At 41.7% G+C, this 19,152-nt stretch overlaps 1 protein-coding gene across 1 annotated transcript in view; it reads right to left on the reverse strand.

Moving 5' to 3' along the window:
• Positions 1 to 17,362, reverse strand: part of TRHDE (thyrotropin releasing hormone degrading enzyme) — a 405,975-nt gene extending 388,613 nt beyond the window's left edge. The window contains exons 1-2 of the mRNA XM_059402447.1: positions 16,452 to 17,362; positions 4,152 to 4,425 (exon numbers count right to left, since the gene is read on the reverse strand). Of these exons, the coding sequence (XP_059258430.1) occupies positions 4,152 to 4,425; positions 16,452 to 17,362 (1,185 nt within the window). The remainder of the gene's footprint in view (positions 1 to 4,151; positions 4,426 to 16,451) is intronic.
• Between the last annotated feature and the right edge of the window lie 1,790 nt (positions 17,363 to 19,152).

The following is a 19,152-nucleotide window of genomic DNA, read 5'->3' on the forward strand; positions in this document are numbered from 1 at the left end:
AATAAGCTTTTGGAACCTTAAGTTTTTACAGATAGGAAGCAGGTGGAGAAGGTTATTCCATGGCAAACACAAACTAATTTTTAATTACAAAATAAAAGATGGCTTAAAAGGCAAAACTAAGAACCCAAGTGATGGTGCCAAGTGCCAGGAGGACAAAAGGACAATTTATATTGGACAGTATTAAGCCATAATTTTAAAATTGCCAACATGTGCCCACTTGGATTTCAGAACTGCTATGGGCCCACAACTGCTATGTCCTCCCATTTTCTCCATTCTTGAATGGAAAGTCCTTTTGAAACAATCATATTCCCAGCTCAGCATCATCTGTTGTGGGAGAGAAGATAGATAACATGTCCCTTTAGTTAACAGGCCTTCAGAGCAAAAGAACCATGTCCAAGAAACGAAATCCAAATAGTCTCATCTACACCTAGAGCTAAATCAGATGGTGAGATCCTGGATGTCAGACTTCAGCCTGATGTTGTAATGCAGTTAGACCTACTGGTGAGTATATTTTGTATGTGAGATGAATGTAAATAATTTGCAGCCTGAGAGAAGATGTACTGATTTGAAAACACATCCGCAAATTCACTGACACTCCCTTTTCAAGAAGTGGGATATACGCCCTTCTCCAGCAATTCAGAAGCAGCCTTAATGACCTACTTGTAACCAGGAGCAGAAGTGATGATGTTTATGATCATAATAACCACACACTATGTCCCGTAGATACCCCATAGATATCCCTACCTTTGTCTTTTCTTAGTAACATTTCCCACCAAGGACTATATGCATACATCATCTGCTTTTCTAAGACCAAACCATCATTCGGGGTCTTAGTAAATCCCATCTACTCCATAAAGCATACCATTAGACTCCAGCCTTAGCAATTTCTCCCTCTTCTAAATGATCTTGAATTTATTTTCTACAACTTTCATTTCACAATTAGTGAATGCCAGTATCACTAAGACGTAATGAGTGAATTCATTGCTTTTCTAATGCAGATTCCTTGGCTATGCTCTTGAATTATGTCCCTAGACTCCAAATGCCTACAGAATGAAAGCAAGTAATATACAATAATAAATCTGACATGGTGCAAAAGAAAAGAGTGGTCTGAATTAGGTTACACTAGGAAGCAATTGTTTCATGTAAATGGACCAGCCACCACCCAGCTACAGGGCACTGATTTTCTTCATAACAAATATTACCACCTGATATACATTTATTTGTTTTTTGTCATTCTCTCGTCATGAGAATGTAAGTTCCCTGAGAGTAGAGTTGTTGCTTTGTTTGCTGCTATATCACCAGAGCCCAGAACAATACCTGACACTCAGTAAGTATTTGCTGAAGGAATAAATGAATGACCAGTTGTTGCCACATGGGAATGTGAGCCCAATGTCACAAGTTCTTCCCATTTTTCAAGAGAAGCCAGAAATAAATAATTTTATGTGCACTCTCTCAATTTCTAAATATCAACAATTTATTACAAAAATATTAAGCCGTTTTAGGAATGGGTAAACAAAATAGGTCTCCCAGCTTGGATTCCACCTGAAAGAGACACGTGCAATCGCTGTACTAGAACGATCTGAGAGTTTTTTACCTAATTACTTAGAATAGTGCCTAGCAAGGTGCAGAAAACTTGAGAAGTAAATGATGATGCTTCAAATACACACACTTGAGGCACTATTACGATTCAGCTGCAAATTATTAAGATGCTACTCTAGTTATGCTCTTACAGCTCAGATAAATCTGTGTCAGCTTCTGCTCCAACATGACCACCTGGTCTTCACGAGACTGTCCCTACCCCAAGATCCTAAAGCTAAACTTCCACTCCTTCCAGCTGTTAAGAGTTCAGAAATGTGATTCCTATGTGCTGCTCTCCAGTAATAAAGAGGAAACGTGATGAAAATAAAAACAGATTGGATATCCAAGGGGTGACCAAAAAAAGAATTGATAAATAAGGGCTCCCAGTGGCAATTTTGTTTTCCTTTTTATTATCCTTAGCATTTTTAGATTATATAATCTAAAATTTTATTTCAGTTGACCTTTCGATGTTCTCTGGTAGCATGTTTTATCTTTTCTACATAAAAATTATTAAAGAGGAATTTTAAAATATTTACTACTTGGATTCTTAACCCTAATAAAAGTCACATCTAATAATTAGAGTGTGTCTGGATTTAAATATAGGTCACTTAGCAACAAGCTTAATTGTGTAGGGCTGAGAACACCTTTAAGATGCTTTAAAGAAAACATACTAGAAAAAACACTTCCAGTGTGCCCCATGCTGCAAGCTGATGCACAGCAAGCCAGCCATCAACTTTTGAAGACGTCAGAGTAAATGAGATGTCTTGGTGTTCCTTTTCTGTGTGCGGTCCAACATGTATAGCCTTGAAGTATCCATAGGAGACATCAACAAACATCAGAGGAACTCAACATATCAAATGAGTACAAGTCCAGAAGAGCAAAATATCTTCTGGCCCTCTATAGCCAGCACTTAGGACCTAATTTTAAGGATTATGTAGATTAATTCATTATACACAGTTCTTCAATAATGGCATTAATTTTTTATGCATGCAGATTTTACTCTTTAAATAGGTGCCACAGTGATTTAAATTGAAAGTAACACTGAGAAAATTTTTGATCCAAACCTATTTTTCAAAATTTAGGTGGTTTTGGACCTATGAACTTCTTACAGAACAAGAATATAGATTTCTGTTAACTCCTTTTGTCATGTTTGAGCAATGCTGAATACAATGGCCCCGAACAGGGAGAACTATTACTGGAATTCTTTTACAGACATACAGCTGAAATGATGAAACAGAGTTCCCAGGGCACATGGTGGGAAAAAGCCCAAAATATGGAATCAGACCAACGAAGTGTGTCTTGCAGCTCTACCACTTATTTAACTTTTTGACTCAGGATAAGTTACTTAATCGCTTTAAACCTCAATTTACTTTTTTCATCTGGAAAAACAGAATCATAATACCTTACTTTAGGGGCAACATAAAAATTAAAATAGATACATACTTATTGTGTAAGTCATTGAAATGAGGAGGAAGTTGTTAACTCAGCATAGCGTGACCTGACCTGACTAGTGCCAATACAATAAACAGCATGCAAAAAATGCTTGGAACACCATGCTGTCACAAATGATAGTTATCACAGAACATCCAATTGCATCTTATTGTAAACTAAATGCAGAGCATGTCTTCTCTAGGCTTCCTATATATCATGCGCCCCTAAGAATGTATTTCTGTACACTTCGGTATTACGGGCTAAGAGAAGCTTTATAACTCTACAGAAATTCTAGCACACTGGCAGATGAACTCATGGACAAAAATACCCATTGAGCATTGTTGCTAATCAGAAAAATTAAAATGGTTATCTATAGGAGGATGACAGATTTTGATATCTTCACTCAAACCATTCTATTCAGATAAACCACAAAAACATAATTTAAATCAAATATTAAAATGAAATAACTTAGAGAACTTTATCTATAATATAAATCACTTATGTGAAATTTTAAAGCACAGCATCTATTATAGAAATAGACATACACACACACTTGGTAATTGTATGAAAATATGCATAGAAATGGCAAACATCAAATTCAGGACAATAATTATCTCTAAAGGAAGAGGTAAGGCAATGAGATCAGGCAGGTGCAGAGGGCTTCAATTCTATCCAGTGCCTTTTACTTTCCCAAAAACTAAATTAGACGAGAGCAAAGATGGTAAATTGTTTAGATTTCTCTAGAGCTGGCTTGTAGGCTTGTGGAGTTTATTGCATTATTCTCTACATTTTCTGGATATTTGAAATATTTCACTATGAAGAGAAGCAGCTTTCCCAGTCCCATGAATCAAAAGCAATTTCCCAAAGCAGACAACAGTTGTTTCAGAAACATTGAGAAGCTAAAAAGGGATGGGGATGCTGGGGACGGAGGAGGCAGTGAAAGGGACAAGAGGGTGGGCACAGAAAAGACACTCCTCTTTGACTCTAGAAACCAGGAAAATAATTTCCCGCCAAGGGTTAACAACAGAATTTAGCTCTGTACGTCTTAAAGAGGATAAAAATGATTCATTCGTCATCCAGAAATAAGATTACTATACAATGCGTACATTATCTAAAAGCATATTTAAGTGTAAAATACTTACTGCAACCCCACTCTTGGTGGTAGTTTCTCTGTATGTGAAGTTGCAGATCGCCCAGGCTAAATAATATGTAGACATGAGAGGGGTCTGTGAAAAGTGATCCGTAACCCATCCATCTTCCTCAAACACAGAAGTTTCCACTGGCATATTGGATAAAGATAAATAGGTTGCTTGGTGCTTGATGCTAATTTTGAAAGTAGCCTTGTAGATCGGCTCGTCAAAACAAGGAAAGGCCTTTCTGGCATGGGTAGGTGAAAACTGAGTGACACCAAGGAATCTGGAAAACAGAAAATGACGTTCTCAATTACATTCATGGCTTGATAAGTTATGACCATTTTACATGCTTCTGCCGATAAAATAATGTATTTTGCCAAACTGCAAGGTAGTTTCTTCTGTGCCAAACTTAGGTGTATGAATAGCATGAAAGTATAATTTGTATGTATTTCCCCAACAATAAAAATTCTTTGGGGAAGTTTTTATCTCAATTAAAGTAAATCCTCTAAACCCAGACCAGTGCTTTTTAGATGAAACATTACACTTTACAGAAAAACAATTCATCAGCATCCCATGGGCTAACACTGGAAAACAATAGTTCTCTTTTTTGGTATGCCCTCACTTTCCCCTCTAAATGTATTTAAGTTAATGAAACTAAAATCCAAAAGATGTCATCAGATACATGTAGAATACAGACCATCAGTGGGAAACATCTGTGCCCTCAAACTTCAGCTAGATGTAATCTGATTTTGTTAAGGACTTTGAAACATGACAAACTTTGGTCTAAATTCTGGCTTTGCAACATTCTCAGCCATATCATCTTGGATGACTACTAAATTTCCCTACGGTTTAGGTGTTCCTTGCTTGGAAGGAAATAATCAAGCCTAACTTTTAAAAAATACTATAAAGCTTATTGGAAATATATATAAACACATGTTTATATTGACTAATCCAGAGATTATCAGTTTTACGACCCACAATACATATTTATTATACAAATTATAACTTTGGTATTATTGTGTTAATATAATACAGGTAATTGTACATAATAAATATATAATAAACATGTTAATGTAGATATAGGTGTATATATTTCTACTAAGTATATTTAATGCCTTCAAGTTTTCAGATCAAGCTGCAACATTGCATTTCATTAAAGCTAACTAGAAACAACCTCTTCATTTTTCCACAGTTATTACAAATGAAAATACTCAAACTAAGTAATTCAGGGCCACCCTTTTAACTTGAAAAAGAAGCCATCATTTATGAAAACAGTCATGATACAAATCAATTTAAACTTTTCTGATAATATTAGTTACAAAACTCAATACCAGGCAAGTCAACATCAGACCCTTCATAAAACATGACTGAGCGCTGAAGTCATTTCTTTAAAAGACTCCTTCCCCCAGAAGTAGTCCTGCCACCACTCCCCTCTTCATCACCCACAATGTTCCTGGTTAATCTAAAATGGCACCCTATCCCACTGAGCTCAAACCTGGCCTCAAAATTATTTTCAGCATAACACTTGAGGCAGCTGCTAGCAATCAATAGGAGTTGACATATGCATTGAATCTTATTGGCTATCCCCGGCTCAAACCATCAGATAGATGTAAATGCTTATACCTTTTTAACATTATGAAGCTTACATTTATCCTGGAGAGTCTACTTTTTTAAAAGTTAATTTTGAAACAGAGAAAAATAAGACATTCTAAAGATTAACTGTATACTTACTCTTGGAAAGAGGATTTTGGGGAGTTATCTTGAAAAGAGTACTGGGTTGCCACATAACAGGCTTGGGTAACTGCTAGAGCCTATTTTTTCATTAGCAGAAGGAAAATAATAATGCTTTCTATGCTTTCCTTCTAAAGCTGTCGAGATGATAAAATGATATAATATATGGGAAAGAAGTCAAATCTTCAGACAAATAAAAGGTTAAAGTTGGAAGCAATCTTGGGAGCAAACTGTCCTCTCTCATAAATTTCTAAAATGAAAAAGTAATTCCAGTAGGTAAGTGATTTGTCCAAAGTTACACTAGCAATTAGCACAAAGCTGGGTCTAGAAGTCAGTTTCTGCATCTGAGTAAAAAGTCATTATATTTCAAGAACAGTAAAATAACCTTTAGCCATAATTTATAAACAATGTTTTAATTTGACTATTGGTAATCAAGGTTCTTCTTTCCAAAAATGCCAGTACCATGATAATAGTTTTCCTTATGATTTTCTATTGATAGTAATACAGTTTTGTTTAATGAGAGGTCAGTTTAATAAAATGTCCTTTCAGTTAAAAAGTACCCATTTACAATTTTCTCTTGACACGCTTTGGTCTTCCATGATGTTTTTGAGTCTCATCTTTCCATCTCATTAATGGATATGTCCACTGAGCTTGATCTTTCTTTCCTGAGCTCTTTAGAAGTTACCTGCAGGATTCCACATGTGGGTAAAGAGTGTTCCTTTTTAATTTTCTGAGTCTGAGAACTCCAGTTCCACCACTGACAGACATCTGCTGTGTGTGAGCTTTTTAGGTACATGGTAGGATTTTTTTTTTTTTAAGACATGACCTTTTTTTTCTTAAGGTCATGATAAGGTAGACGACTGATAATTCTGGGGAAAAGGCTCTGCAAGAGTTCAACAGAAGGTTTGCAATTAGAATGTATTAGTCATTAAGTAAAAATCAAAGGTATCTTTGGCATTAAGTAATTAGTGGGTAGGAATTTATTAGATATAGAAGATTTAATACATCTGGGTTAATGAGAAATTCATAAACCAAATATTTATGCAGACGAATCATGTTGTGTACTCTCTTTTTGCCTTATATAGTAAGTAAATATGTTAGTAAAGCTAGCAATTTAAATCACTGATTCTCAGGGTTGAAAGGAATATAAAGACCATCTAGTGCCTTTTTCTGCAATTAATATTCTTAATGAATTCACACACCACAGTATATATCTATGCACAGAGGGCCACCATATATTCTGATAATGTCTAAATGAGGAAATACCAATTTCACAGTCTGGCAACTGAGGACAATTGCAATTGAATTTCAATTCGGTATTTAGGAAATCAAAAGAAGTCCCTTGGTAAAAAAGAGTGGTTGGACTAGATTACTTTTTAGGTCTTTTCCAAGCTCGAGATCCTATAACTGAACAAAACTGAGAAATAAAATATTCCCTGAACTTGATGAGATTTTTTTCTTGAATATTAAATTACACTGCCGCTAAATAGCTTTTTACTATAAGCTCTGTTGCACATTTGTTTCTCTTAATCATCATTCTTGAGTGTTCAACACTGAGGAGAAAAAGATAAATATATATGCTTCCTTCCCTCAAGGAGTTTATACTCTAATAAAAGAAATTAAACAAATACCTAACCAGGTATTCTACAAAAAGCCATGACAAAAAAGGAAAACCTATGAAGACATTACATTCTCCTGAAGCAAGACTTCTCAGTTTCCGCACCCCTGACATTTTAGATTGGATAAATATTCTTTGTTGGGGGCTGACCCGTGTCCTGTAGGATGTGTAGCAGCATCCCGGGGCCCTTACCACTAGATGCCAGTAGCACTTTACACCCCATCTGACAGCCTAAAGGAGGAGCAGGGCAAATACTCAGTTGAGAGCCATCTGCCTTAAGAACGGAAGAGACTTCACAGAGAAAGAAGCATAACAATTGGTCTGGAAGCCTGGGTAGTATTTTAAAGGTCAGAAGCAGATGAAGAAGTAAGGCAGTTGACTCCACGTAGCACAGAAATAAGCCTTTAAAAGAGTGTTGACTCAAAAAAAAAAAAAAAAAAAAAAAAAAAAGAGTGTTGACTCACTTATTAAGTTAGCATTCTGCCTGGCCTCTCATGGATTCTGGCTTTAACAGGTCTCAGCATTGCCTGTCCGTCTCTAACACCTCTCTTACCCTCAGTACTCCTCTGTCTAACAAAGAGACCTAGTTCAAGGCTCTGTCCCCTCAACATGCAACAGTGTCTGCTGGATTTTAAAAAATATCATTCTGCCTTCATCGTTGCCTTGTTAGGGTTGCCTTCAGTTGGTGGAAGTGAGACTTCTTTTCTGTTTACTATCACCCCAAACATCAAAGAAGCCTCTAAACAAGGTGACTTGGAGAAGAAAGTAATGAATTTGGGTTTTGAGTAAATTCAAAGTAAGTCTGAAGTGGTAGCAGGACACCAGATAGAAGAAATACAAAAAATTAATTAAAAATAGAAACATTTTCATATATAGTATAGATACGAAATATACACATAAATGCAGCAAGTAATATAAAACAGCAGGAGGCAGAAGGTAATTGGGACAAGTATTTCATTTTCTGTTTTTCTCCTGCTTTTTAAACAAAATCATTTTTATCTTTTAATGAATCTCTCTATTACCATAAAAAATGCTACATCCAAAAGTGACATCCTAGAAGTGTCATTCTAAGAATGTCACTTTAGCATAACTAGAAAAACAGAAATAATATACATGTATTTTAATTCTCTTCTATCTAAAATAAATTACTTTATTTCTTAACAACTTGCCTATTTGACATTTTGGTTGAGCTAAGAAGGAGGGCGTAAAGCTCCGTGTTGCCTCTGAAGGATACAGAGAATTGATTTCTTCTTATTTCTGCGGAAGTTCACTAGGCAAGCTACTTGTGTCTAGTCATTATGATAAGATCCAGCAGAAGTAATGCATTAATGTTGGCTGATATTGCCAACAAATTACTGTATGTGATACAAAACAATTTCTGTTCCATTATTTTCAGTTCGCCTTTTCGTAAAGTTAAAATATGCATAGGAAACCAACATTTGCATGACTCTGTTAGCATTCAGGTTGATTTGTGACTTTTCATTGTGGAACCCACCCAAACTAAGAGAACCCCACAAATGGTATGCCCTATTCAAGAGGTTTGCGTCTGGACCACATCTTTGCACACCACACATAAAGCAGCGAGAATGATCTTTGAGTTTCCTTCTACCTCACTTGCAATTTGCCCGGTGTTGCAATAGTTTCTGACTCTTAATGAAAACTCCCAAGACCTAAAGAAAAGTTCCAATGGAACTATTCTACTGTTTGCAGTAGATGGACTCAGTTACAAGGTCATGGAAGTTACACATGTCCCATTTAAAGTTAAGGTTGTTAATCAAAATGCAAATTATTACTCAATGACAAAACATTTTAAGCTAAAACGGGCCGTTGTTTAGACTGTGTGTTTTTATGTACTTCAATGAGTCATTAAACCTCTGCCACTTCAGAAGAAAAGTGCTCCTGCTGAATATTCAGTGCCATAAGCAAGCGTGTAATCTATTTTTTTTAAATAACCATTCTAGTAAAGTAAAAACATAATGCAATAATGCCAGCAATATGTATGTAGGAAGTGGTGCATATGTGAATAATCGTGTTATAAAAACAGAACACAATATTCATAATTGTTTTCCTATTTATGTACTAAATACTCTTATCAAAAATGAGTCCTGAGTGCTTGATCACCATTGATGAAGAGTATCATGAATGCACTAAAATTACATTTGCAGGCCATAATATTAGGTTCTCATAAGAATAAATAAACTAGTGTCTGAGATTCATTTGTTTCATAGTGGAAGGAGGCAGAGCAATACGTAAGTATTATGAAATACCACTACTCTCAGAACTCAAATAAAGTCTTAGGAACAACAGCTAATGACTAGTGTGCCTTTCCCTTCGTACTTGCAGTTTTTTTCTATTTGATGCTCTAGCTTGCGATGACAATGAAGGCACCCCCCACCCTGGCCCTTCAGCCACTGGTCTCTGCTCTTCTCACTGCTGATAGAGAGCAGTACCATAACTAGAGAGTTGTATGTTCCTTTTGTTTCACACTCTCTTCCTGCTCTCTCGGCCCCCTCCAGCTCACAGGGCCTGGACCAAGCATGGGTTCCTCTCGCTGCCCAAAACCACAGCACTGCTCTTCACTCTCTTCTTCAGAGTGGAAAGGCTCTGCTTCCTCTTCTCTGTCTTTGGAACCTTGCTGGGGAGGAAAAACAGAAAGCAGCAGGAGGAATGTCACAGGTGACCACTTCCCCCACTGTCTTGATAATAGTTAAAAACCCCAACACAAGAATATTGACTTTACATGACCTTGTACCAATGCAAATAGTAGATCTCCAGCCATGGAATAATATAATAATATTAAAACCCCCAAAAAAGCTTACCAGTTGTCAGACATGGCTCTAAATGCTTTATTACTTAACTTGTGATCCTCACAATAACCCTAGGAAACAGGGTATCATTATCCCCATTTTCCAGATGAGGATACCAGACACAGAACAATTAGGAAATTTTGCCAGGGTCATAAAGCTAGGAAGTGGCAGAGTCAGGTCATGAACACAGGCAGCCTGGATCCAGAATCCCTGAACACGCTAAGCACACACGTGCTCTTCCATCCAGCAACAACCAAAAGCAGCTTAAACCGATTCTTAAAAAAGATGGGAAGTAACCAGGATTGGTAATTTTAAAACTTTTTTCTTTGTATACCCCTCCTCTGATTTTTTTTTTTTTTCAGTTGTGTGGTCCTAGGGAAAGATCTGAATAATTAAATTAAATCATCACCCTGCAAGTGAACCTACGTCTACACTGGGAATTCACCCAATCCTGGAAAAACCAGTGCTAGAGCTCCCTAAACCAGGAAGCCACTCATTTATTCAGAAGCAGGGAAGGCAGGAGGGGTGAGCCGGGACCCCCTCACCCCACTTCAGCCTCACCCAATCTTGCCAATCTTATTTTCATTACCACCATACATTGCGGCCACGTGAAATCATTCCAGATTGGCTAGGAAACCTGGGGGAGGGGGTATCTTTCAACTTTATATTCTTCCAATTTCCATGTGGTGAGATTCTACTTGCTGGAGAAACATCCACTCTCCAGTGGCAAAAAGCAGGAAGACCTGGGACTTTGAAAAACTCTGGAGGAACCTAGTCACCATAGCAAATCTAGAAGCACATAAAGGACAAATAAATAATTAAAATGAAGTGGGCAATTTTGACAATGATGCTATCAGGTGGGAGAATGAGCAGGGGTTGAAGAGGAACACCTTTCCTTGCAAAAGGATGTATTAAAGATCAATCATTTCTTCCTTGCTCCTTTTATATCATTCTCGAAGCTGTGCTTAAAGAAGTGAGTGTTATTCTTGTCATCACATGGACAAATGTCCCCATCCTCAACAAACGGCCTCCAGCCCATCACCATACCCAGTGGGGAGAACTGATTTGAGGAAATAAAACATGCTTTGCAAACCAAACAAATACCAGAGAACCAGTCACAGGTCCACCTTTGTTTGAAACGGATCTGAGCAGATAGGCCCTATTTAGGATTTAGAGTACTTTGCACACATAAAAACACAGGCAAACTAATTTAACTCCTTGAGAAGAAGAATATATTGTATTAGTATCCAGGGTAATCAAATCAGATGGCACCATGAAAAGCATGCAGGACAGGGGCGCCTGGGTGGCTCAGTGCATTAAGCCTCTGCCTTCAGCACAGGTCATGATCTCAAGGTCCTGGGATTGAGCCCCGCATCAGGCTCTCTGCTCAGCAGAGAGTCTGCTTCCTCCCTCTCTCTCTGCCTGTCTCTCTGCCTACTTGTGATCTCTCTCTGTCAAATAAATAAATAAAATATTTTTAAAAAAAAAGAAAAAGAAAAGCACACAGGACAAACACCAACTGTATGAATTTTCCTATCTAAATGAGTCACTAGTCATTATTAACTGATCAAAGTTTTTTTGTTTTTTTCCTTAATTTATTTATTTGACAGAGAGAAGGAAACATCAAGAGAGGGAATCCGGCAGGGTGGGTGGGAGAGGGAGAAGCAAGCTTCCTGCTGAGCAGGGGCCTCAACGCGGGACCCCATCTTAGAACCCTGGGATCATGACCTGAGCAGAAGACAGGTGCTTATCAGACTGAGCCACTCAGGTGCCTCTGATCAAAGTTTTTAAAAATATTTTCTAGATTTGGCTTACTGATGGCATTCTGAATTATGACCAAAATCCAGCCTTGGGACTCTGTTAGGCCATATGGTTATGTGTGCCTGACAGGAAAACAATGAGCTAAGTCCATTAAGGAATTCTATAAAAAAAGTTTTCACAGAAACAACTGGTTCTTACAGATTTTTCAGTTCAGAGCCTTCTATAGAGGAGCAAAAAGACATAAACTCTAACTTGCTCATATAAAGATATCTCCTCTCCGGAATGAACGACAGAAATGAGACTGCTTTCAATATAAAAGCCATGTGGTGGTTTTCTAGTTTTTATTAAATATCATGATTATTAATTCAGTCCGGGAAAGTATGAGGCATCCAATCATGTACACTAATACCACAGAAGATCAAATAGCTCTCCATAAAATCCTCTATTCTCACCACAAGACTTTGCAAGAGAGTTTTTTGCAGTTCTCCTTGAGAACCACAATCTTATTTTCCCATTTTATGTGGAGATCATGGTTTCTCTTTAAAATAATCCTTTACAGAAAAAGACCACCCATTTTTAATTTGTTTTCTGTAACTGTGGTATGTTATAGATCCAAACAAAGTTTGTCAAAAAAAAAAAAAAGTCTTCCATTTGAAAATGGATAAAACATTCATTTACTTTGAGTAAATTTCCTCTTTTGATCCAACCATCTGGTTCTAAATTAAGGTACCCTACTTTGAACATGGGTATGCTTGCCATCTGGCTACCCGAAAGCAGCAATTACTTCAGGTAAATGAACATACACCTAATTCTAAACAAGTATATTCTACTATAGGATAATCTGACCTAAATACACACCCTTTTTATCTGCCTGCTATGCACCAACTTGAGGAAAAAAATGAGTATGTGCTCCGCCTAATGGAGATAATTTACCGCTGTGTGTAAACATTTCAAATTCAAGAGAATTTATGTACTTGCAATATTCAACAAGTGGTGAATTTCTCATTATCCAAATTATCAACTGAAAGCAGAAGAGCCTTGGGTTTCAAGGTAGAGTCTATCCTTCTGTCCTCTACCTTTCTCCAGTGTGGTATAAGAACCAGAAAAGTTAAGTGTTCCATGTAGGATAAAACCAGGTCCCATTCAATACCTTGTGGGGGATAAAACCTTCCAGGGGTCATAGGTATATAGCAACAGTGAGATCTAATTTTCCTGCCCTCACCCAAATTCTTTTTCTCAGACTTCCGAGAAGTGAACCAAAGAATCACATGGACTCCTGGGTATTAATGTCTCCATATAGGCTAAATAAGGTGGACTCAATTGCAGCACTGCTCTTTTAAATACTTCCAGTTGCTCTCTGTGACTCCCCATTGGCAGAATAAATACCTATTTTATTGCAAAGATTATCCAATAATTAACTTGGCAAAAACTACAACTAACCAGAGACCATGATGTTTTATCATTAATCAAATGAAAATTTAGAATTTACACCTATGTCCTCTTTGAAAGTGTTTAAAATATCAAATTACAGAGCATTTTGGGGACGAAATCATCACCAAAGTCCAAACCTGACTGAGTTCCTGACATTGGTGTGTTTTAAAAATTCTCCAAGTAGCCATGGTAACAACAACAATAAAAAAAAAAAAAGACTTAATAGATGTAATGTTCACATAATTGTGAACAGAGATTTCCTTTGCCATATTAACTCTAGTTAGAAACACACTCAAAAAATTATCATATTCACTCTGGTATTGATGGAAAAAAAAAAAAAAGAAGAAGAAGAAGAAGAAGAGAAGGACTTTCTCTCAGATGCTGTTTAGAAACAAAAACCTGGGGCGCCTGGGTGACTCAGTGGGTTAAAGCCTCTGCCTTTGGCTCAGGTCATGATCTCAGAGTCCTGGGATCGAGGCCCACATCGGGCTCTCTGCTCAGGAGGGCCTGCTTCCTCCTCTCTCTGCCTGCCTCTCTGCCTACTTGTGATCTCTGTCTGTCAAATAAATAAATAAAAATCTTAAGAAAAAAAAAAAAAGAAAGAAAGAAACAAAAACCTGAGAGCTCCAGAAATATTGAATCCAGATTTTCTATTGGGATGCAGAATACAGCCACATGTGCTCTAGGTTAAACTTTCAACCAAGTCATGTACATCTTTGGGAGAAAACTGAAGGAGACAGTTTAAACACAAATATGCATTAGGGGTACAAGAAAACAGTTACGGGTCAAACTGAAACATCTGGTCTTTTTAAGAGTCCTGCTAATTTGAATATACTGACCAAAACAAGCTCAGTTCCAACAAACACATTTTGGCATGGCTCAAAAAAACAGGATTTGTTGGAAGTATTTATTTCACCAGAGCAAGATTTATCAGTGATATGCACTCCCACTATTGACATTTTGACATAAGCTTGTTTCCAAACACAACATGCAAATTTGCCTTCTATGCATTTCCCCCCATATTTGATATGATGGTGGGTTTTAAAAATGTATTTATTCTGTATTGTTTAGAATATGTTGAAGGAAGTGGTATAAGAGGGTTTAAATTATCCACACCTGATCTTAGTAGTTTGAAAGTGAATAATTTATACATTCACTTGTAGGAGGCTTCAACTATCACACAACTACTAAAGCATTAGAAAATTTATCTGAGGTTGCTTCATAAGCAATATATGAATAATAAAACGTTTGTGTTCTCCCATAACACACTGACATTTCCCAGCCTCCTATATAATAACAACTTCTTCTGGGAGTTTCCAGCCACCATAAGCCCCGGTCCATCAGAAAACCAAAGTTCAAGTCTCACTTCTCCACTGACAAACCTGCTGTTCTCAGACACATGGGGCTGATCTCAGGCACCTGGGGCTGCTTTGAGCCCCAGTTTTCTGCTGTTGTGAAAATCATTTGAGGACAGAAGAGGCTCTTCCAGGGGTATCATTGCTAATCTCCAACCTGCCTCTACTTCTAAGGTTGTCAGTTTCTTTCTTAAGGTCATTTCGGTTGTTTGCTGGCCCTATCATCATTTAATTAATCAAAGTTGTTTTAAATGCAATGGATTAGGACAAAAAGCAAAAATCACTTGTTTATTCATTCAGTAATATGCTTGAGTGCTCACTACCCCAGGAGGCACAAAATAGCTCATATGTATAGTGGACACTCTATATGCCCTCTATAGTTTAAGTGCTTTTCAATGCATTTGCTCATGGACACCTGCAACAATCCCTATGAAGACAGTACTTATTATTGTCCTCAAGCTAAAACTAAGCGTATGGGCTCCAGAGCCAAATTGCTTGGGTCTAAATCCCTGCTGTGTCAGCTCATTACATGACGAATTACTTGACTTCTCTGTGCCTCCATTTCCCTACCTGTAAGATAGGAAAGTGTCTTGTGGGACTAAGTTAATATATTTGGCTGGATAAGCACTACAGATAGCCATTGTCAGGAGCTGGTGACAGATTCGTCAGTCCTCCAACCTTCACCACAGCTAGCTCTGCATCTGGGATTCGAACCCACTTCTGTTTGACTCCGAAATCTGAGGTCTAAACAAGTTGTAAAAAACCCCACAGACTCTCAGAAAAAAATAAAATAAAATACTGCCCAAATCTAAAAAGCATCAAAGGCACTCATTAACAAGGCATTGGAGACTGATGGCTAGCTTTCCCTCTTTGCACCCCTGGAGTCATTTCCAGAGGCAGTAACTCAAGAACAACAACAAAAAACTAAAGTCACTCTGTGTCTGTGTTGAGAGACCTGGCAGCACCTGCAAGGGCATTTCTCATTGGCATTGGCCATGGTAGCCTCCCCCAGACCCCTGTCGCCCTCCCCCTGAGTCTGTCACCTGGGCCTGCTCTTACTGCTCGGAATCTCAACTTGCAGTTTGGGAAAACTTCATGCAGCCAAAGCTCACTGTCTGCTCTGTGCCTGCCAGATAACAGGCGAGGTGGGCATGCTGAGGGGGAGGGAAGGATTTTGCCCTGCCCTGCCATCTCACCTGGATGCGCTACAGCCCTGGCCTTTGACCCCGCGAGTATATTCCCTCGACGGTATCTTGGCAGGCTTTCGATGTCACCCTGGCATCGCTCAGATTTCACACTACCCTTTAAAAATTGCTAGGCGCCATGCTGGCTAAGGAACTTTGACAGGAGGGAGTTCCAAACTAGAGGAGGGGGTGGCACTCAACGTTTGGTGCTGGTAACTGTGTGGAGTCGGCAGCAGTGAAAGCCCGGGCATCTGGGAGACCCCGGGGGTTCTGGGTGACGGCCCTACCCCACCTTCGCTTCCTTCACCCACCCCGCGCTTTTCGGACTCGGAAGCCAACCGGGTCCCCCGGGTCGCTGGCCGCCCAGCCTTTCGAGCAGCCTGGCTGGGTGGGGCGGTGCCGGGCACCGCCTCCCTCCCTACCTTCTCTCCCCGTGGAGCACGTAGGAGCTGCGGAAGAAGCCCAAGAGCTCGTTCTCGATCAGGGCGTTGTAGATGATCTTCAGGTTGTAATTCCTCTGCGCATCCAGGGTCCTATTCAGCACCACCACCAAGACCTGGGTTTGCGGGTAGAGGAAAAAACCGGCCACCGGGACAGCCCCGGCCACCCGGTCCTCGGCCACCTGCACCTTCTCAACCGCCACCCGGGAGGCGTGCAGCACGACGTAGCGGGTGGCGTTCCGGCACGCGATCTCCACGTTGACCTCGCCGGAGAAGGTGAAGTTCTCCATGAAGGCGGTGAGCATTAGGTTGTAGTGCAGCGGCTTGAGGTGGCCGGACAGGCGCAGCTGCGTCCACGGCTGCCACTGCTCCCGCTCCTCCTCCGACGGCGGCTGGGCGGACGGGGTCCCAGGGGTGGCCTCTCCGCCTACCTCGGGCTGCGAGGAGTCCCCGCCAGCCTGGTGGTTGCGCCGGGCGGAACCCGGAAGGCTCCCGTTGCCCCCGCGCGCCGGGAAGCCGGCGAGACCGCCGTCGGCGCCCGGGGCTGCGCTAGCTCCGCACTCGTCGAAGCGCAAGCTGAGCAACACCGCGAGCATGGTGACCGCGAGCAGTGCCACGATGGACACCGCGAAGGCCAGCACGAGCCGCTTGTGCACCGTGATGTGGCGCTCGGTTGTGCGGGGTCGCACCCCCACGGAGTCCGTCCACGGGTCCGAGAGCCCCCTGCCGCCGGCCCGGAGCGCGGCGTCGTTCTCCCCCATGCTGGCCGCGAAGGGTGAGCTGCTCTTCTCAGCCCCCTCCTCTTCCTCCTCCTTCTTCTTCTTCCTCTTCTTTTTCTTCTTCTTCTTTTTCTTCTCCTCCTCTTGCTCCCCCCGCTCGCCGTCCAGGGCCATCACACAGCCTCCTCCTCCTCCCCCGCCCCCTCCGGCACCCCCCGCGGGCGGGCCACCCGGGCCACCGCCGGCGCAGGCATCAGAGAGCGCACGCGGGCCGAGGGCGCGACGCCAGCTGGGACCCTGGAGACGCCGGCCCAGGTTCTTTTAAGACGGGTTCTGGCCGCAGGCGACGGCAACCTCGGCGCCCCCCATCAGCCCCGCCTTTCTCCGGACACTGGCGGTCGAGGCGCGGGGCGGCGAGGTCTGGGACGCGCCCAACTTAGGGAGCGTCTCGCTCGCCCCACGGCGCGCTACTTCTCCGGCCGGCGCCAGGCGCCGGGGCACATGCTGCCTCCGCCCCCGTGCGCCTGCCGCTCCCGGCTCGCCTTCCCCTGCGCCCGGCTCTCGCCAGGCTTTCCGCGGGAGCCTTCCGCGGGAGCCTTCCAGCGGGTCCTCGGCTAGAAAGAACGGGGAGCGGTGGAGAGGGAAGTTAGGGCTTCCGCTTTCTCTCCCCACTCCAGCGGTGGCGTTCAGTCCTCTGGGTGGGATGTGCTCGCAGCGGTAGCGGCGGCAGCAGCGGAGGCGCCCGAGCCATGCACTCCGCAGCCGGGGGCGAGAGGATGGCCGGGGAAGAAGACAGCGGGGTGAAGCCGGCGGGCGAAGTCCCAGGGCCGCAGAGCTGCGCGGGGAATCTGCCCTGAAGAAGCCGTCTCTTCCACCCCGGACACTTTAAGCAGCGAGGGCGGCAAACGGCGTGAGGTTGCAGACCGGACAGCGAGCCTCCCTCGTTCCGACGTTGTTCTGACCTCCGGGGATGACAAGTGAGCAAGAAGTGTCCGGTCGGGCCATCCCCTTCAGGTAGATGATGCTCCGGGTTTGCTCTGTATCCCCGTGGGGAGAGCCGGAGTGCGTGTGTGCGAGTGCTAGTGTGTGTGCATGTGTGTGCGCGTGTGTGCCTGTGTGTACATACAGTCTCCGGGTCCAGATTGCCAAGGCTACTCTGACTGCATTCAGGGACTGAAACTCCCCGAGAGAGGCAAAGGAGAGAGCGAGAGACCGCGAGGAGGCAGGGAAGGCGGGAGGGAGGGGAGCGGCTGAGCGGCAGAGGCAGGCACTGGGAGATTAGAGAGCTTTTCTCCGCTCTGTCACACCAGACACCCACAGCCACAGAGGGGGTTGCTGAGCCGCCTGCAAGAAGTACATTGTAAATCTTCAGCGCAGCCAGCCCGGCAGTCTCCCTTTTTCCCCCGACTCCTTAGCCTCACCGCGCCTCTCGGGAGGGATCCTTGGAGCCTTTGGCTATTAAGAGAGCAAAGGAAGATCCTGGCGCGGAGACGTGGTTGTATCAGATTTCACATCAGGCTCGCCAGAGGATTTGGAGGATTGTATGTAAATTGAAACAAATTCTCCAAAGCCTGACTACATATATTATACTGTTGTGATGAGTCCAGGTGTTCAGTATGAAAATACGAGTTAGCAATGAAGCATTAGAATCTCCCAGTAGGAAAGGCTAAGTAAAAGAAGTACTTTCCCCCAATGAATAATTTCTATTTATAGATTGGGGAAATGATTAAAATCGAATGCCTACATGCAGGACCAAAAGCTTGAGACTGAGAGAAGCTTGGGATCTGAGCCCCATCACTGGGGACTCACTAGAGCAGTGAACAAATACATTCCATGATTGACCAGTTTTTCACTTCACCCAGCCACAATTGCTTTTTTGCAGTTTTTAGTGTGATCAGGAAAATCGTTTAAACTTTTTTTAGAACCGTTATCAAGAGGAAGTTTTGCTGATAGCAGGAGCATCC

This window comes from Mustela nigripes, chromosome 6, assembly GCF_022355385.1.
Source record: "Mustela nigripes isolate SB6536 chromosome 6, MUSNIG.SB6536, whole genome shotgun sequence".
Lineage (NCBI taxonomy): Eukaryota > Metazoa > Chordata > Mammalia > Carnivora > Mustelidae > Mustela > Mustela nigripes.